A 21,277-nucleotide genomic window follows, 5' to 3' on the forward strand; every position below is an offset into this window, starting at 1 on the left:
TTTTGTTATGATTATTTACTCGACTGTTCCCTCCTTTTTGTTGCCATCCGGCAATTTCTAGACGAATTATTTTCGATTTCCCTTTTCTTTTCTGTAATAAATAACTTTGGTCGCTATAACTGATACAACCATAATCGCAGAACCAAGTAGAGCAAGTATAGAATAAATGTATGTTATTGTTATTTTGATATAGTATCTTTGTCGATGTCATTTATTTGATCTTTGAGTTTAAACCTCACATGAAATCATTAACCTGCGGATTTATGAAATGATATTGGACTTTCATTCTCAAACTGCCTCAATTGTGCAAATAAGTTTCTGAATTTACAGCACAAATACTATCTACTGTGTGCTAGTTGACTTTTTATATCAAGCGTATGGCTAATCAGTGCCTAAATACAATGACAATTGAAGTTAATGGGAAACGGCCTTCTCCTGTACCGCACAGCTTGTTAAGTCAATTTTCTTGAAATAAATAACAACCAAGAAATTAAGCATGGGATATAAAACCCTCTTTCCTATTTTTCCTCCATCTAATATCATTTTTGCCATGTTTCCTTTTATTTTTTCTCATCTTCTCTATTATTTCCAGTCCAAGGTGTACGTGACAAAAAAAAAACCAATGTCTGAACGCGATGGCACAGGAGGGCTAAAAACTGCACCAAGAATATGCCTCCACAGACAATAAGAAAACTGATGAGATCTAAACCTAAATTCTCCTGGTCTCTATGAACAAACAGAGTCAATACTAGTATTATCCACAAAGTGTTGCTTACACCGAAAACCCACAGAACTGTCATCCTAAGGTTCCGGAGTTTTTTTTGGCCAAAAGTGGTTGACTCATAGGACTTGTCATCCGGAGTAAGGCATATTGGAAGTAAACCTTCCCAGTAGATGTTTTCCTTCCTCATCTCATCATAATCTTCCCATTCGACAAAAGGAACTCTGTCCAACTCACAACTTGTGAAGCTGATTTTCTTCATCTCTGAAAGAACCAAGAATACTTAGCAATTACCAAGTTTTAGATAGAGGAAGAAAACACAAAATTGTAAATAGCGAGAAAACTGCTTCTATAACCCCTATTTTTTTTCGGCTTTGAAATGATGGGCAAGACAATTTTCACAACTTGTGAAAATTTTGAGAGATTTCACCGGACAAAAATGAAGAAAATCAAAGGCAAAGCCAAATTATGACTGACGAGCGCCTCCTTTCATAGAGCCTTAGCTTAATTACGAAAATAACTTTCTTAATATTTACTGCAGCAAACGATTGTCCGAACCTTGCTCATCGCCTTTTGATGACTTTTAATGACATAGAAAAGCGAAAACATAAAATTTTCTAGAGCATGAGTTTTCTGGAATCATAATTTGCTCTTAGTAAATATAAATCTACTCGTATTCTATCACAAAATACTGCAATCTAATTGGCCACTTTGTTCCATGCTAGGGGACAGAGAGGAACAATCAACTACGTCACTCTCTATTTCTAAATGTAATAGGTAACGAGGACAAAGCCTCATTAACCTACCTCGCGATAGAACTCTCGAGCTCGTAATCTAAGTGTTCAAGTCTCACTAGGCAAGCGGAAAGGTCACATTCAGATAATGTTAGTGTGAGGTAGAGAAACATAACTACCATTCATTAAACCTTGGGCCGATGATATCACTTGCGGCCTTGACCGACAAGATATAGGTATCATATGAACTGAAATATATGGCTTTCAGGAAAATATGAGGTGAAGAAATATGTTATTTTTCTTAAGTCGTACGTACCAGGAGAAGGAAGTAAACTGTGAAGAGCCTCAATAAGCCTCTTTAAATGGCCTGGTTTTTCGATTTCAAATTTTTCTTTCAAGTATTGCCTCGGGTTCCTTTCGCTCTTCATTTTTAAATCTTGAAGAGCCTCTGGATCTGTACATGCTTTTGATTCAAACATGTGCCAATATTCTTCAAGACGGTACTCTACTAACCAGTCTCTAACGTTTCCCTGAAGATAGAAATGCATTAAAGACATCAACACGTTCAAATATCCTCTATCGATAGCAACTATTTTGTATTCTCATTTACCAACATTAATGATTAGTTGGTTCATTTTTCGCAATAAAAACTGTAAAGCTTCTTTACTAAATGAATAATTAAGTGGGTTGATCAAAACCATGCGAACGCGTGCAACGAGTTGAAAATCAATATTTCGGGAAGAAATGGGCACAAGTTTCCTTTCTTTGATTGTCGGTTATATTGGTTTGATTCCTTGATTCCTAGATACAAATACAGTTGTTTAGATAACTTACTGGAATGTCGTCACTGATCTTAACCAGAGGAATTTTCTTTATGTGTTGCAGGAGCTTTTCAGTATCCGCTTCCTCTACACCAACTTCTTTGAGATCCTGAAATATCATAAAAATAATGGACAATTTCCATTTTAATAGAAAGCAAAAGAAAACTGACAGCATTGAAGAGCTCAAAAGTTCAGTAATACAAAGTAAAAAAAATATGTTTTAGTGGGAATTGGCATTAAGCATTATCTATAAATTGCCTCTAGGAGAATTGCGTAACACTTTTTTTTAAAATAAATATTGCTTAGCAAGTAGAGCAAAGTCTGCAGAATGAGGATTTGTACGTCTCCCCTCCCTGAGGAGTTCAGAAAATTTTCTACGCAGGCTTAAGACTTTGATTTACTTTAGACAAAGCAGATGGGGGTTATGATGTAAAGACAGGATACCCTCCTCGAAAAACAGATCTATCAGTTGGAAATTTATAAAATGTGATTTCAGGATCCTTCACAGTGAGAGTTGACGATTTTAACAGACACGAAGCTGACAATCGATATGAACCGATCGCAGAGCTTTGTCACTTTAGTAGTAGACAAAGGACTGTTCATACCTTTTTAGTAATAAGAAAAAAATAATAATATAGAATCAATTTTGAAACCTTAATTTCCAACAATCGTTAGGCCAGTCTGTACAATCCGAACGCTTTTGAGGCTTCTCATAATTATCATAAGGTCAAACTTACTTCCTCTTGTAATCCAGCTAAATCCATCATGAGTTCATATCCATTTTCAACGAAACCAGTTGCATATTTCTGAAAAAAGAAAAACATTTCAATCAGAAACCACGATCAAAGTCAAGAAAAACAAATTATCTTTTAATCCAGCTTAATTTATGATTAATCTATATTCTTTTCTATCGAAATGTGCAACTAGTAAATATGGCCATCATGAGTTATGCTCTCTTTTTCTACCTCATATCTAAAGTGCAGGAGGGTCTTGGTTAATTGTCATAGGATAAGAGAGCATTTTTGCTGTGTTGATACCAAGCGATTAGCTAAGATTTGAGGTAAAACTTCGAAGTTATCTGGACTATGGTTATTACTGGATGAGTTTCCTGATTGTGGCTTCTTGTCTAATCTAGATCGGTGGACGTGCATACTTTGCCTACTGACCTTTCATTAGAGCAACACTTTAGTTTTTGTTTGGCTTTCGAAGTTAATGATTCATCGTTTGCACGGAAGCTTTAAGGACGTTGTTCTTCATTCATGAGATTCTGGTGTAAAATGTTTTCAGAAATCTTCTGATAAGGAATGTTTAATCTTCCTAGGTCAGTTGACCCGCATGCCTAATCGCACTTGCCGATAGTAAATTACTATGTGCATCAACACTATGGACTTTAGTTAGTTAGAGCCAGAGCCCGGAGAGAGTGATCAAAGAAGTGAATGAAGTGAATTGCTGTAAGTAATAGTTAGCGGAATTTATGATATTAGAGAATACCTTACAAGAAAGAAATAGAGTCCTAAGTGCTTTTCGCTCAGTGTGTGGCGCTGTGCAGTTAATTTCCACCTATCCATTTCGTGACAGGATGATAGGTTCTGGTTACATAATATTATTCAAATTCAGCTTTTCAGCTTTATTACCCCCAGCTCTTTATCTTGTAAATAATTCTTCACTGGCGTGTGAATACGTTCCTTTTCAGACGGTGACATTTGGATTGTATCTAAAGCTAAGAAAGGAGGAAATACGTGTGTCGTCAGCAATTTTCTTGCGATTGAGTTATGGGTGTTTAGGATAAGTTACCGCCTTCCCTGTTGTAGAGCTTTCTAACAATAACTTGAGCCTTTACTCAAGATGTCGATGTCTTTTTCATCAGGCTATCTCCAGGGGGGGTAAATTGTTTTGGTTTTACGCTGGTATTTTAGAAACTTTCGTAGTGCAGCAGCACCTATTTCACGCCGAGAAACAACTTGGAAAAATGTTTATCTTCGAACTGAAAGTATTTTGTCTTGTTTCACCATACGAGGCGGATTTATCAGTTATTTCTCAAGCCTTACTTGTTGTTATTCCTTTTGGTGACTCTGCTTTCCTGTTTAGACCTGACGGACCGGGACCCTACAATTTAAGCAAAATCGTCAATGTCTGATTTAGGAAAGAAATGCTAAAGGACTAAAAGGTTATTGGAAACTTTGCATCTAGCAATAATTGAAATAGCTATCATCTACAAGTGACAGAAAAAAGATAACTTTGGGTAGGCACAATAATCAATAGCAGATCCAGGAAGAGGGTTCTGAGGGCCCGAACCCTTTCCCCAAACTCATATCTTATCTGATACGAAAATTATGGAAACGAAAGGTTTGCTCGCCTGTTATTCCTCAGAATGAAATGTTAAAAATTTAGTCTTCTTGAAATATTTCTTAACTTATTTAGGCCCAAACGTAAAAGCCCTTCCATCCACTTGCATTTCAAGGGCTGCCGCCGTGACAAGTTTTTAATAAAAGGATCAGCAACAATAGATCAGATTCCTACGAGTTTGAAACGTTTTCATGTTGACTAAGTACATCATGTCCTAAGGCCACACTTCATCAATAAACCACTTTGACTGGTTGATTTAATGTAGGTTAAATTTGCGATGTATCTAGTTCACAAGGCCTACTGTAGAGTTTAAAGGTTTCCCTGTTATGCTTGGAAACCAAGGTTTATCATCCTGTACCTTACTCTCTTTTTCATCCTGATCTGGTCTAATTTGATGTGATCTTTGCAGACACAAACATGGACACCCAGAATAATCTCCCTCTCTTGTTCCTGTTGAAAAAAGAAAAAATGAACACACTAAGAAGAAATTTCAGAAAAGAAAAACTATACTCAAAGATAGGGTTTGCGCTTTTAAGTTCTTACTTGAGAGCATGCCTCAGAAAATCATCTGCATGGATAATTGTGCTCGCTGACTGTTGCGTATCTGATCTTGGCAGATTGCAATTCTCTAATTTTCTGCACTTTTGATTTAGAAATACAAAAAAAAATCAATGCGTCCTTGAAAGATAAAGGTGTGTAATAGCAAAGTGCAGGAAATAAAAATAATTTTACAAAGAGTTCAACGATAGTAGTGAAATGATAAAATTATAATAAACGTACCCCAAGAAGTGTCGGTTAAATTGCAAATGGAGTATATCGTCAACAACAGAAAGCCAGATGGCAGGCACAAGATATACCAAATTCCACAGACAGAGCAAAGGATTTCTCCTGGATGCAAGAAAGAAGCAATGGCAAAGACCCCTATCAATCCAGCTAAGTACAGGGAACTCACAGCAGCCAGTAAATTGTGTTGCAGAAGTTTTGGTGCTGTTAAAGTTGTGTTCGTATACACTATCGTTCCAACAGTTGGATAAACTTTTCTTGCCTGCAAATCTTTTGAAACTTGAGAAGCCATGCCAATTACTATGATGCACATAATTGCTGAGAAAAGAAAGGTCAGCATCTTGGATACTTTCAGCTGCCATTTTGGCTTGTAGAGACATAATAATACATAAGCAACAAAAACCAGACAGAGGAATGCGACTGCGTATATTTCCTTTATGGGAACACCTGATAGTGTCATTCCACCCGCTATGACCAGAATTAATGTGGACGATCTGAAAGACAAAAACTAGTCAAGTTGCATTACAGTTTCAGTCAAATTTCTGGGCCTAAATTCTGCCCGCAGTAATAAGCAACGACAGCTAAGGCACATCATACTGCTCTAAAAGCAAGAGACATTCTCATTCCTTGGTAAACAATCCTGGGTTTTTTTAACCCTTAGCATCATCAGGAATTGCAAAAGCGCATCTTTTGAAAGTTATGTTAGGCAAGCTTCGCTCTTTTTTTTCACACGCCATCATAAATAACGTTTGTTTTGGCGGTTTTTAATAAAGATGCTAAGAATATAGGATGATTTCCAAAAAAATTGATTGATGCTTCATATGACTCGATTAAAGAATTATCTTTTCAGTGACTTGTGCCAATGTCTAAAAACTCATGTGAACTTTAAAAATGCTTTTAACTTACCCGATCACAGAGAAAATGACAACGAACGTTTGGTAAAGGATAAATAAAAACGAGACATGTTTGTTATTTCTCAGTATTTCTCTCCCTTTGCTGATCAGCAAAACTAAGTTAGCGAGGGAAGATAGCGTCCATCGTCTCCTTTGTTTGTAAAACTCTTCAAAGCTCTCCGGGCAGTAAGTGCTGTTATTCGCAGTAGCACAATATGTCAATCGTTTGCCACGTTGTATCATCAGTGTACACAACCAACGGTCTTCCCCTTAAAAAATGGTTGTGACTTAGTTGATTTTAGCAATATGAGCATAATGATGACATATGAGCATAGTTATGCCACGGTTACAGTATAAGGGGGTTGATGGTGACAATCGTGGGTCCAGGAGGAAAAGAAATTAAGAGGCACTAATCATTTATTTACTCATTTATCTTATTATCAATCTTTTATTTGCACAAAGTAAATGTAATTACCGAAGAGTTCTAATGAATAAATAACGGAGTAAGGTAAAAAAAGAGGTGAGAATGAACCTTACCCAGGTCTTTGGAAAGATATTCAAAGGGACCTTTTGCGGGAGTGGCAAACTCTTTTAAAACATCCCTCAAAGCCTCACATCTATACAAGCTGAAGCATCCAGGACAACACAAGACTGTGCCAAGCATATGATTAGTCACCTAAAGTAAAAAAAAAAAAATTAAAAACAATAGAGAAATTGTTTTGCATACATTTATAAGCCTGACTGAAATAGAGGTGTCTTTGTTATCTCCCTGAAGCATAACTTTTCTGTTCGATTGCTTTGCTGAAAAAAAGTCTTCACGATAAAAATGACTAGATATGGTTATTATACTCATCTTGCAGCTCAAATGACAACACAAACCTTTTGAAACCAATGGCCGATAGCATAGTCAAATATCTGATACCATACGATGGGTCCACGGCCTAGAGGATGGGTACGGGCACAAACTGCATCAACTGTGGTATCCTCGCAGATTCGATCAATTAAGGTCTCAACGGACTCGTAGGTAAATTTAACATCACCGTCTGTTGAAAGGATGAAGCACTGGTCGTCTTTCCCTGAGATGTAATCATATATAAGGCTGGATTAATTTTATCATAATGACAAGATAGTCTAAAAATTTGATACGATGAAAAAGTTGATATTTACCTTCAGGGATTTTATAATCCAGGATGTAGGACATATACATTACTTGGCTCCACCTCTTCTTCCTCTTCACCTTTGTTTGGCCCAAAATGCAAAATTTGAGCGTTAACTGCCCTGTATTAATAATAAACAATAGAAATTTAGATTACTTCAAAGCAAGAAAGATTCTTCACCTTTGTACTGTCCTTTAAATGAATTGTGAACTCCATTTTGTCCCGGACTGTCCACTTTAGCTGCATTCCGTAAGGGGTCCTCATCTTGATACAACTGTTGAGAGGCAAATTTAAGAATTCCTTCACCAGATAAACTAACCGCAACACATGACTGTTCAGCCGGTCTTTATCAACACAACCATCAAAGAACACGTGTGATTCGTAACGGTGCCTTGAGTTCTGTAGGTTCTTGTTGACATCTATGATTGACCGAAGAAGTTCTTCCATTTCTTTGTCTTTTTCGAGATACATTGTAGTGCAAATGAAGACATGCATTTGACTATCCTCTCCTCTAGAGGCTATCAAAAAGAACAAAACTTGTGAGAATTTCTGTGTTAAATAATTGCTACTAGTTGCAATTTACTTGGAAATCCGGCCATCGCCACATGATAATTAAGACAAGGTGATATTTCTTCGAGTGACACGATTAGAGTTTTCATAACCTTCGGTGACGAACGATGGCTGGGAGATTAAAATAATGGCGGCTAAATAAGAGGAAGGAGAAAAAAATAAATAGTTACTTTGCAGATTTTGCTGTGTGGAGTGTTCCTTTTCAGATGAGCGGTTTCGTCTGTAAGTTAATAAGTACTGTTCAAAGCAAACACCTAAGGAAAAAAAATACGAAATTTACCGTTTGGACTATATAACTCAGATAAAAGCGATCACTTCATTCATCCCGCAATATGTAGTGATTAATATATTTGTAGTGTTCTTCTTATTATTATTGGGTTTCCTCCGTTTAGTCTCGTTGACTAAATTGTTTTCGGTATTCGATGTCTTTGCAGTTTTATTTTCTCCTATTTTAAGATTTGGGTTTAAGTCCTCGTCGTTATCAATTTCCACAAAAAAAAAAGAAAAAAGAAAAACGTTTTCAAGGCAAAATTTTTCTTCGACGACGTTTGAAGTGACAGAACATGTAAAATAAATGTGTACCTCTGGACTCTGTCTATCATTTAGTAAGGAAGGTGTAAAAATACATACCATTGTAAGATGGAATCCAAAGCAAGCGGTTTGCTTTCTCCTCGGGACTTTTCCACAAGTAATAGGTCGTCACCATGCACTGTGCAAGCCACAGAAACACTGCGGCCATTATTGTATAATATGAAGGTTTTGGTGCGCACGGTAATGGAAGTGCTTTTTTTTCACATATTTTCCAGAGGTGTGGCGCGATAACAGAAATCGGTGTTGCCAGCATCAACGGTAGAGCATATCCGATCCAGTGCATGCCGAGAGAACATGCGAGCCAACCGAAATTGTAACCGAAGAAGCTCGTTACAATGTGAAGTATAAAGTATAAAAATGATGGATTTGAAGTTGTTATATCTCGAAATCCGTTAGAGATGTTTTTGAGCTGCACAATGTCAAATATTTGTGAAAATATAACTGCCATTACGGGGATGAAAAAAAGTTTACAGAAAGAAGAAATGATGGCCACTTTCGCTTGAACTGTGCTTCCTGGCACACAAGAACTTGGGTTTGGGTTAAATCTATGGTTCTCATCGATAGAATCCGCTATCCTTCCTGTTACATTACCTTCTTGTGAGTGACTATCACTTGCATCGCGAGAATAAATAACTGGAATTCCTTCCCCTTCTACAGTAGGATCTTGCTCTTGGTGACTGTTTCTGCTCTCCACGGTCCCAAGTCTGATGACTGATGATTCTGGAATCTCATCGTTACCTTGCTCTGGATTGTTGACAATGCTACATGAATTGATGGCCTCAGGACACTTACCTTTGGCATAGTTCCCTTGAATTTGGACTTCTCTAAACTTGGGCGACCAGACAATGGAGAGCAGGTAAAAAGCAGCTTGAGAACAAATCTGTCCTGTTCGGTCAGTCACCTTAAAACAAAAAATAAGCAAGAAAATTATCGACTTTTCACTTTTTTTCTCAATAACATGATATCTTATAGAAAGATAACTAAGGATCCTCACAAATTAAAAGCCATGTCAAAGCAGAAATGACAGGAATTTATTTATTCTTTGTGTCCTTTAAATTTTTGGCTTGCTATTAAGAAATCTTTGTTGTTCGAATCCATGAATTTAATTTATTAAATTTCTCCTGAGCTTGCAAAAAATAGCAGTATTAGGCATTCCTAACCAAAAGTAAAAGAGCATTTTTTGCTTTTAATATACAGTATTATCACAATTCTGTGTTGCATTCGAAACAATCAACTGACGTGTAAAAAACAATTTTAAACGCTCACTGGCTTCTGTCTTTACGAATGTTAATGATGTGTGCCACTTTTTACCAATTCAATTCTAAATTGGTTGGATCTAACGTTAAAGCGTAACTGACGGCTAACAGGTCACTTTTTCGGAATACCGTCTAAATGCCTGGGGTAACGCATTGAAACAGATACAATGTGCTTCGAATGCCTCTTTGTACCTTTTTTCGCCGGGAAAACTCTCCTGAATGCAGCTTCATGAGTCATCCGCCGTAAAAGCTTCGATTTTGATCATGTGACCTTATACGTCACACGTGTGTACATTGACCAAAGTAAATATGACGGATAGTACTTCGAGTGAAAGTAGTTCTATTTCGGGGTCTGTTTATTCGGATTTTGAGGCCTCGATGGAAGGCGAACGTAATGAAAGGGTTTATGAATCTTTTGGCCAAACCAGGCCCTTGCGATTTGAACCGCCAGGACGAACGTAACCTAAAATAGAGCGCGAGAGTCAGAAGAGGATCAAGAGCCCGAGGGCTGCGGCCGCCTCAATCAAGAAAGCGAGAATGGTGATAGCATTTACGACTATAAATAAAGTATCTGAAAATCAGTCGCTTGTTAAATGTAGGAGCGATCAAGTAAAGAAAACCAAATGTGCAAACTCTTGAATACCATGGGAGCGAAGTGTTTTTATGCTAGACGCACGCATCTTTCGAAGCTAAGGTTTCACTGACTGAAATACAAACATACACGCTTGTGGAAGTTTAATTGGATGGGTTATACAGGTTCACACGCGTTTGAATCGATTTTAAGTTTTCCTGTGTTGAATTTGGCGAACTATTGAATATTTCTCGGCTTTTACTTTAAAACACGATGCAGAAAAAATAGCACTCGCACATGCAGAATTGTAAATAAAGTAAAGTAGCCTAAAGTTTGGGTTATCTCTCACGTTTGTGACAGTTACAGAGCTGATAACTGTTCCTTTTGGTGAAACCAATCATACAAGTTGTGCTCTTTATTTCTTCTATTCAACATCGCGAAAAAAATTGCTACTTTACAGATTTTTTTATTACAAGGTGTCAGTGTGGATTCTTCCAATCAATGTGGAGGGAGGAAGAAAAAATCTTTTGCCAAGAAGTAGATGTCGTCAAAAATAAAAATTTGGAGGATGTTACAGTGGAATAGTTTCAGGCAGAAGCCAGATGTATTGTTCAGCATCCAGGGTTAGGGGAAACTGGTGAAGGCTGACTCCGTCTGCATTTGTTTTGTTAAAAAACATCGCTACAGAGCGCTTCACTGGTTTTCGTTTTCTTTGTTCTACATCCTGTCGTTTTCAGTCCATATCGTAAATTTCAACACGGCTAAGAGTGGTACAGGTTTGGATAACTTGAGCGTGAATATATATATATATATATATATATATATAAATATATTTTTTTTTTTGGTTGTTTTTGTTTTTCAAGTTCAGGTCGTAATTTGAGAAACATTACGTGCTTGTTATTTCCGTAGTGCTTTTTACCAAAGCACTACGTTTTAAACGGTGGGTGCGAGGTGGTCCCTTGACGTGTGCTATAGTGGTTTACTCTCTCAGGTTGTCGGCTTGTTTTATTTACGATAAACGAGGGCGAGTAATTTATTGTTCACTCTGCTGACATTGATACATTTTTGAAACGAGTAACCTTTCGGACAGGATTGATTTCATCATGTTTCCGGTCGCAAATGAGAAACAACGCTTGAGTGTGGCGCTCATAACAAAGCGTTTCTTGTAACATTCTTTTACACCATGTTTCTGTTAATATTCACTTCCATTGGAAGTTAATTAAACTTAGGCACACGAATGTGCTATATATGCAGCTCAATGCTAGCTTTAATCATTCCTGGAGAACTCTCAGCTAGAAACGAAATTCATCGAAGGAAATAAACAAAAAGTTCTTGTACATTTCGGGAACGTGAAAGAGTTTCGTTCACGAAACCAGATGACGACCTCTCATAATACGCTACAACACTTTGCGTTTAGTCACGCTCAATCCAGAACCGATGGGCCTGAAGTCACAGTGATATACACCGGACAAAATCTAAAGTCAAATGCTTTTCGGCTTGGACTAAAAAACATTTATTTTAGTATAGGACTCGATAATGGTAAGAGGAAAAAACATAATTTTTTGCAGCTGTTTGGAATGGCGTGCAAATTACCTGTGGCTCTGAATACAGACAAGCGATCCGTCGCGTTTCGATTTTTCAGCCTTCGTTATTTTATTTCTCTCTTCGTATTTCGAAGTCTCTAAATGGTGGCCTATACCAGAGTGGAACAAATCCTATTTTTTTCCGCTCGTAAATTTCGATAGCAGCTGAACAGCCGGGCGAAGTTGTTACTTTCAGGTCTTGACAAGACGCTTTTCAATGCCTTACACACGTGTGACGCATCACATCACGTGACCTGAATCGCACCGTTCTCAAAATGGCCGTCGATTAAGCCTCAAAAAAAATTTGTAAAAAATTTGATTTTGCACATTATATCGTTAATTTGCTCATTTAGGATTCTTTAATCCAAGAGGAATGTATTGGGACAAAAAAAAAGAAAAGAAGAAAAATTTGGCGTCAGTTACCCTTTAAGTTAAATGTAGAGAAACCCAATAATTTGTCACCCGTTCATGAAATGTTTGCAAATAGTGTAGTTCTGCTTAATTTTTCAACATTTCTAGACATATATTAATGATAAATAACAATGTGAACAACAAGGTCGAAGAACGAAAGCAATTTTAGTTCAAGTTACCTTGAAAGACAGAATGATAGTGCCAGCAAAAACAAGAACGGTGGAGAGTAGAGATGCCACTATAACCCGCTTGCTGATTGGGGTTTCGCGTTGCCACAAAAATTTGTAGACTTCCTGCCATAGTAACGATAACCCAGATACACTGCACATTAGTGACACGATTGAATCAGGGCTCACAGGTAGAACTGTCACCATCACCACAGCAATGTAGCACAAGCAGCATGCTTCTAAAAATCCACCAATCAAAGTCTGCCGTGTAAAGAAAAAATTATAGCATCCTAAGTTTGAATGTGGAGATACAAATAAGAGATGATAATAATTGCTGCACCGAGTGCTATTTGTATACGTGTCACTTGCTGTTATGTACTTAAGACCACATGGAGCCAAAGATATCTGATTAAGAACCAGTATATCCGGAAAAATTGTGAGCGTTCGAAAAAACCGAGAAGACGAGATCAACGTTGTGTGACGTTGATTCGGCATTGCATCGGAAAAGGTGTCTATTTGAAATATAATGGCCCAAGTCTCGTGTTGCGTTCGCGGGAACTCCACCGACATAAAACAGATACGATGATAATATTTACTCTCAAGTGGCCAAAAAATATTTGACATTTCTCAAGCGGCCAATTAACAAATCGACAGTGGTTAAGCGTGGTCCGTATTCTTCTTGACAACGATAGTCGTCATCGCAGAGCTTAAAATGTTATGGAAGCAGCCGGGTGAGTCTGTAACAAATTTTGAGCACTGCAATGATGACGAATATCGTTGTTGATAAGAGTACAGACCACGCTAAACCACTGTCGATCGTAAAACGTTGATGCGAGCAGCGTTGTCTGTACACTTATCAAAAACGGCAAACTGGCCAATCAGATTGTGATAACAATGCCTATTGTGGTAAAAAGATTGACAGGCGAATCGTCAGTAAATAGTGATTATCTGATATCAAGTAACGCAAAGAGGGAGGGCTGGGGCGAGAGAAATTTATTCAATTGTAGACACGAATTTAAATGAAAGTCTTTGGGTTAATTATGGAAGCAGTGATATCGTTTTTGTAAATAATTTCCAGTTCCAAACACTTGCTACAACTGGTTAATTTCCTTTGACCCATAATTTTTTTAAGCGACCATACATCTCAACAAAGCAGGAAATATTGCCATCGAATCCCTTCGATCCGAAATTATGCACGGGTTTAGTTTAACAGGCAATTCCTCAATATATTGAATCTTGAGTTCAGTCGCCGAGAACTTGAGTATTTCATTTTTAATTTGACCCTTCATAGCATGAGAGCTGAAAGTCTCCGCATCATTTTTGTCAGTTCAACATAGTACGACAAGTCTGTCTATGAAATTAGAACTGCCATCGAAGGAAAATGATTTTTTGTTTGTTTTTACGACGTTGCAATGAAAATCAAAGAATTACTTACCGAATAAGAAAGAAGTATAGACGATGTTAGCTTGTGAGAATTCAACCTTACGTTTTAAACCGGCAACAAGTACATTTAGTGGAATATACTTGTAATCGTTTCGCACTGCTTTTCTGTTTATGTGTCAGGAGCTCGCACATAAACAGACAAAAGCAAACACACTTCCTTTCCTGGAAATTAAAGAATATCCGATCCTTTTAGAAACAGGAAGAGAAATTTTTGTTTGCAGTAAGTATGTAAGACGAACTGGTACTAACAAATCAGCGCTTTCACGGAGCCATTATCAAGATAATGCATAATACTCATTCAAAAAGTAGTGAAAGGACGTAGTAGAGTTGATTAAGTTAACATAAGGCATAACACAAAGACCCTCACAAGAACGGACGCAGTTTTCACGCGTAAATACGCGACTGTCTGGCGAATAAAAGTATCTCTCTAATGAGGCGGTCAAACCTGTTCTTAAACTTCCCCATTATTATTTAACTTAGAACGTTTTGAGCCATTTTGTTCATTCTCGTAGCGTTTACAGATCGTGGACGCCTTTCTTTTGTGTCCATTGACGCACTCATGCGAAATAACACTGGCTATAAAATTATTTTCTGCTATTTTGAAAGAGCATGAGTGAAAAGCCTAAATTGCAATCACAGCTCTGTAGCTACGTGACGCTGTTGTATCAATAGTGATTTCCATCGACCACATCTCTCATTTACTTTCGTGATGAGATAGAGACGAAGAGAAGCCTTTCTTCCAGAAATTGCGAAATATTTACTGTTACTGATAAAGATTTAAAGGCGTCTAAAAATTAAATGATTTCCTCCTGCAATAACTCTCACCACAGGGACATAGAGAAAAATTTTAAATAAACGCAGAAAAATGAAACACAAACATTAAATACACAAGTGACCTTAACGGTATCGCATCACTGAGTACTCCAACCTCTAGTATTCTTGGTCCTCTGTCTAATTGAATGATAGATTTAATTCACTCGCCAATTTGATAAATTTCATTTAGGAAACACGGAAGAAGTAAGCAATCAAACCGGAGACTAAAGTGAAAACAACAAACATGAAAAAAGATTTGCAGAAGACATGAATACGTATTTCAAACCCTAGCAATTTCAAATTTTTTGCGTGGTTTTGGAAGGTTGTGAGTCAGTCTTAGTATTCACTGCTAATTCACTTTACACATCTGATTTAGGAGGAGAAATCGCGCTGTATTGGCAGGTCTCAATGGCCGCACGACACATTTGACCAAATTGCCTTAGTGCGAAACGTGCGCGTAAAACTGGAAATGCTCAAAAATGTTGTCAGACCGAGTTCATTAAGTTCATGTAAAAAATCTTCCCTTAGCAGGGCATAATTTCAATTTTAAAATTTCCTTATTTACAACGCAAACATTAAAGAGATTCATTTTAGCAATGACTAAGTATGAAGATCTGATACTTACAAATATGGATGCTTGCTTCGAAGGCCACGGTCGATCTTTCTCCAACAAACTTGTCCAACATGTAATTATAAAACAAACAGCTTCTGGGATCATTAAAACCAAAACGAGCATCAAAAAGAGAGCCTGTTTATTTGTCTCTGACGAATATTTGGTTGTGGAATTCGTTGTAGTTTCATCGATACTTTTAAACTGCTGCCCTAGAACTAGCAAACAAATCTTGCTCGTCACAACACACGATAAGACAGCCCCATAGATTATAAATGCCGTTACCCATTTCGCGACGCGAATGACTACCTCGTTTTTAAAGTCTCTGCTCTTATTTGATTGACGCGGTTTACGACGACTTTTTACTGAGTATTTCATTCTCATCCCTTTCTGCTAATACAGGGTCATGAAAAACATGTCGTGAGAGTCTGGCTTCTTTTTCCGTTGCTTAAAGAGACGCCTATTTATTATCCTCTTTTAGTATCAAATGACAGTAATGACTTGGCCTGTCAATTATTTCACTGTTGCTAAGAGAGATGGCAGTTCCATTATGTTAGCGTCAAATTATCTAAAATTGTCTTCTTAATTTCAGTAAACATAGCAACAGCTTAAACTACAGAGCACTTCCTCGTTTCTCGTATTGCTTGGGGTGTTGACAGATTTTTGTTATAGCCCTATGATAACTTTAACCCAGGAGAGATCTACGTTTTATCCTAAACTTTTAAGGCAACTTATTTTATTTAGGTAATCTTTTCGTTCCTTGTTCAAAAGAAACGCTAATGCGTATTTGGAACGATAAAAATTTTGACAGAAAATCGGTGAAAACCCGGCCTTGTAAGTCACGCGTGTCTGAAGTTTGCGTCACAGATAAAAATTCCCTGTTCATCCAATTGACCTTGGTATGTGGTTTTGTCACGATTAATAAACTGATACAGGCACATGCGGACTGATCATGCAATCACAGACATTTACGTGAATTCGAACATCCTTCTAGAAAAATCCAAACTTGTGACGTACGTTAACTCTGATTAATTAGATGAAAGAATATGACACCAATGTTAACCCTTTGTATATGGTCTGCAGGCGCAAATGGTTGTTTTATGAAATAACTGTCTCCAGCTTCTCTCCTCACAATCCCAATAGCTCCCAAGTCAAATCAAAGGCCTCTTGGAACCAGCTCATTGATGTTATGGCTTTAGTTTATATCGATTTCTTGGACTTGTTGAATATAGGTGCAGTTGAATTCGGTTTATGTGAACTTTCAAGACTTATGGAATAAATTCTCTTTCATTTTTAGGCAGTTGTGTGATAAGAAAACTTGTGCGTTCGTCGTGATGAGAATTGGAAAAAAGGTTGTTAGGGTGAAGGTAGGATGGGCAGAGGTCCTTAGGCAGACAATGTCGTTTTTGTTGGCGTTTGTGGGGTGGAGGGTGGGCTGGGTGGATAATCAGGCATCAAATATTGCACTAGCCGCAAAATATTAGTAACCCTCATCTTTCACGATCATTTGCACCATTGTGAAGTATTCTTTTCCCGTTTCTTGATATCTTTTGTTTTTAACAAAGCGGCCATTGTATCTGGTTTCTAACAAAGCGGCCACAATCGTTCTTAATAGAATCTCAAGCCTTGATATGGTCTGATTTCCTCATATTAATATTTGCGTAGTCACCAAACAGATGAGAGATAAAATCACCAGAAAAGTAAACAAATGGCCGGTCACGAAAGCTACGCTTTGCTTTTCCCTTTGAAAATTCGCTAGTTCCTCATGTACTAAGCCAATAATAATATATGAGGCAAATATGGAAAAATCAGTGAGTGTACAGCCCTGAACGTTGAAATATATTAAGTCGAAGGAACAGTTTTGGTCTCGGACCGCATTTTTGTGAACAAAATGATCACATATCGGTTAAAACCAGGCGGTGTGCGCACTCCGATTGCGTTGCATTGTGGTAGCTTCATTTTCAATATGGCGGTGAAAGCAGCAGAATTCGGTAGATTTTGACTGAACATTCCGCAACAGTTAGCCCGTTCGTTCCTTTTTCCTTTCACCATAGGTAAATGTAATTTGATTTATTCTGAATGTGTAAAAGTATTTTTTGTTCGTATTTGTCGCGTATTCTATGGTTCTCAAGGAATAACGCCATCACTGTTTTTGCGTATGTAATTTGAGACCGGATTTCAAGAAGGTAAAATTTGATGTACGTCGTAGTTTGGAGCCTTTTAAAGATTTGGATGGCTGCTTTGATCCTTCTTTGACAGCTCTGACCAAACGCTCTCAAACACTCTCCAACGGTACATGTGTTTCTCGCATTTTAAGTGCGGGTGTTTGAGACCGATTATGGCCGAGAAAAGGCTTATTGTTGCGTTACACGGCGTTATTATTATATACTCAACTGTGTTGTAAATCTACTTTCCTAAGTAAAAGGAAATTAACTTATCGCGAGTGTTGTATGGTAAATCTACTATCTTGATCACTGAATGAAGGACAGTTGAATTTGAGCTATAAACGGAATCACTTGACCAATGAATAACTCTACAATGCGCACGGCGACACACCGGGTAAGCCGGAAAGCAAAAGGTAGTCGATGGTTAAAAGGTGTTGATTGCTTGAGCGAATCCTGCCATTCGCTTGCGCTTTTAAATCTTCAAACCTGAAAGCTTAGTTGTTATGAGGATATCCTTTAATGACTTCCGTTTGCGATGTGATATTAAGGGTTAGCTTTAAGGTGTCATTTCCCCATCTGTATGTTCTCGAGGTTTGGCAAGGCCAAATGAGATTGTGTTACAAAAGGTGATATTTTCATGTGTGCGCGCTATTTTTTTTTTTTTAAGTATCAGTCTCTCCCGCAGAAAGTAACTCCAGAGATGCGTTTTTCAAAACCTTACTCTAGGTATTCTCTATTCTTTGAGCATATTTGAAACTCTGTACGCTTTTTAATAAGCGTTGAGCGTGACGAGTTTGGTGTTAGGAGGCGTAAAGCTTCTCCTTCCGCGAATCCCGTATTCACGCCTTTAAGTGTATGACATGGAAAATAGTTCGTGTATTAGAAGGTCGCTGTCTCTTTGGAATGCGTTTGCATGTCAAGGGACGATTCCTAGTTAAATAACTCGCCACTTTGATATTATTCACACAGCCACCGGCTGTGTGTGAAACTGCTGCCAAATGAATAGATTCTCGGGCAAGACTGCAGTTTCGATTCTTTCTGAATCTCTTCAATTGCCTCCTAACTACGAATTTGTCACGGAGGAAAAACAGGAGTCGCACAGGCCCGCAAACACTTTTTAACTTTCGAAGGAATGGCAACAGACAGTGAATTTCCATTAAATTCCACGTGCTCCAATTCTTGCTTCTACCAGAGATTTTCACTCGACCACGACAGGATGCAAATGACTTATTTTTCGTTTTACGACCATGATGCAACGCAATCAGAGTGCGCACACCACCTGGGTTAAAACGATGAAAAGTACGAACCACGTTTAAGTTCGGGCACGACTCAGAGTCATTTTTGCCCGAGCCATAAGGCGGGAGTGAAAATGAGCTGTGTGGAGGTCCCAAAACATATTTATACCCAAGAACATAAACTTTATTACTATAACTATCACTCTGAAGGGTATTGAGAAAATCTGAACAAAATGACAACTAAACAGTCTGAACGATCGCGCAAGCTCATACATGTTAAATGGTTTTCATTTTTCTTCAAAGAAAATCCTGTTCATCCGAGGTACAGGATAAAAGTAATGATCGAGTCCAAATGGGACATTTATAACACTTCTCATGATAATATTATATTTATACAGGGCGATTTCCACTGATGTTCAATTGCGCTTTGCGATGTAAATTATATAAATCTAATTAAAATAAAATAAACAAGGACAATTTTAATTTACAAGGATGATGCCTGAAAGGTTAAATATACAACAGGTAAAACGTGTGAATGAAGTGAAATATTAAGCTTCTCTAGACAGATAAGTCAGAACTTTCTCCCAAGAATATTAATATCATCAAACTTAAACTGTGAAAAGGTTTACTAGGTAAATAGATAAATGAAGTAAAAAATATTTGATTTTATAAAAACTTTTCTTTTTTTAAATTAAATCTTGACTTTTTTCTTGAAAACATCCAGATCGTCACAAGGTCTTACGTCAATTTGTAGGGTACGTCTTGATGCACAAAAGGGCTAAAAATTGGGTAACCAGAATAAATCCATAAACGATCAGAAAACCTAGATCGATGACATTTAGGCCTAAAAACCTTAAGATCTTTATACTGAACCAGTATCAAAATAGACATCATTAACAATGTGTTGCTAACACCGGATACCCACAAAGCTTTGTTTGTAAGTTTCACGAGGTCTTCTTTGGGCTCCGGATTGGTTTAATCTCAATGAAATGGAATCATTTATGTTTCTTGCTGAAGGAGAGTAGATATAGGTAAAGAAAAGATCCTCGTAGGAAGCTAGCGAAGATACTTGCGGCAATGCAAGAAAAGTTAATTGTGATAATTTTCTATCACTGTTATTAGCCATTCTTTAAACTTGAGTTTTTTATTTGCGTCGAAAATTGCTTGAAAGAATCTAATAATTTAAGGACAATGTTCAACCTGCCTCACGATATGTCAGTTAGATTACAAATGGAGTAAATTATCATCAACAGAAAGCGAGATGGAAGTTAAAATAGGTTTAAAAAAATCCACAGGACATGAATTTTCTTGGAAGTAGGATTGTAGCGACGAAAAAGATCCCTATTAATCCAGCTTAGTAAAGGATGCTCACTCCAGCAGAAAGATAGTGCTCGAAAGACTTTGGTGGTGGTAATGAAGTCGTGTTTGTCTGCCGTATCGTTACCGAATTGTTATTTTAAATAAAATCCCCTGGTGAGTGAGTAATCACGAAACAGGCATAACGTTTGCATAAATCTGTACCACTGTCCACATTTAGCAGCCGTGATAGTGCCACTGTTGCTATGCAGGGCCTGAAGTGGCAACTGAGAGCGGAAATTACCTAACGCGATTCCTTGTCTTCTCACCTTTGCTCTGTTGTTCATCTGGTCTTGCTGCTCTGGACGACTTACGTCCGCCTTTATGGCTTCTTTTACGGCACTTATTGCTTGCTCTACGATGTTAAGAAACGGGCCGTATGGTGGTAGTTTTTTAGGCTCAGAATCAGGACCAGTAATGGCAGGATTGTTGTAGGCTAGTGCGCCTTCGCAATTGATTTTCTATTCCTGTTAATGATTAACCATTGCGCGAGATTGAAAGTATATTTGCTATGTTTGATCGTCCAAAGGTGCAATTGTTCATCCGTTAATGCTATTGAGAGTTAACAGGTATGCAAATATCGTTATTGGAAGTTCGTTATTGAGTTAATGAAGTTCATGCAAGTGCTGATGAAAGAATATTTGCCGCATAGTTTCAAATGTTGACTTAAATAAATTTATATTTTGCGTAAATGAACAGTAAAAAAAAGAAAAAGTCGTAACAACTCGTCCGAAAGTTCCAGTTTCATAAAGTCTTATTTCAATCAGAACTTGATGCACTGGCGTCAGTGGAAGCCTCCCTTTGGACTGATTAATACAGTAAGCGGCGTGTAAGTATTATTAAAGCATTGAGCATAATACCGTCATGATGGCTAAACTTCTTGCTAAACTTCTTAAAAAGAACTCTCTTGATATTACATTTCAAAAGACTCAGTGCATAGTTTTGGCCCAATGCCATGTTTCAGGGGGGACGCTCAAAGAACCTTACGCGAGGAAACATGTTTTGATATCGGTGAAGAATTCGGATAAATGAAAAGAGAGTAAACTTACCA

The 21,277-nt window shown here is 37.6% G+C and overlaps 1 protein-coding gene across 1 annotated transcript; it reads right to left on the reverse strand.

Annotated features, from left to right (window-relative positions):
- Positions 1 to 219: 219 nt before the first annotated feature.
- Positions 220 to 15,897, reverse strand: LOC131784753 (uncharacterized). Its single transcript, XM_066174378.1, has 17 exons — positions 15,486 to 15,897; positions 12,617 to 12,865; positions 8,656 to 9,517; positions 8,196 to 8,279; positions 7,636 to 7,973; positions 7,466 to 7,535; positions 7,178 to 7,374; positions 6,836 to 6,974; positions 6,312 to 6,567; positions 5,403 to 5,899; positions 4,981 to 5,072; positions 4,325 to 4,382; positions 3,911 to 3,996; positions 3,014 to 3,082; positions 2,290 to 2,385; positions 1,772 to 1,985; positions 220 to 985 (listed from the first exon to the last, which is right to left on the reverse strand). The coding sequence occupies exons 1-17, from the start codon at positions 15,852 to 15,854 to the stop codon at positions 561 to 563; spliced, it is 4,101 nt and encodes a 1,366-aa protein (XP_066030475.1). The 5' UTR covers positions 15,855 to 15,897; the 3' UTR covers positions 220 to 560.
- Between the last annotated feature and the right edge of the window lie 5,380 nt (positions 15,898 to 21,277).

Source organism: Pocillopora verrucosa, chromosome 1 (assembly GCF_036669915.1).
Source record: "Pocillopora verrucosa isolate sample1 chromosome 1, ASM3666991v2, whole genome shotgun sequence".
Classification (NCBI taxonomy): domain Eukaryota; kingdom Metazoa; phylum Cnidaria; class Anthozoa; order Scleractinia; family Pocilloporidae; genus Pocillopora; species Pocillopora verrucosa.

Coding starts and splice junctions, on each gene's coding strand:
- LOC131784753 (XM_066174378.1), bottom strand. CDS start 15,854: ATGAGAATGAAATACTCAGTAAAAAGTCGTCGTAAACCGCGTCAATCA. Junction 9,518..12,616: donor CTATCATTCTGTCTTTCAAG/GTAACTTGAACT, acceptor TTTTGTTTTAAG/GTGACTGACCGAACAGGACA. Junction 7,375..7,465: donor GGATTATAAAATCCCTGAAG/GTAAATATCAAC, acceptor ATTACATCTCAG/GGAAAGACGACCAGTGCTTC.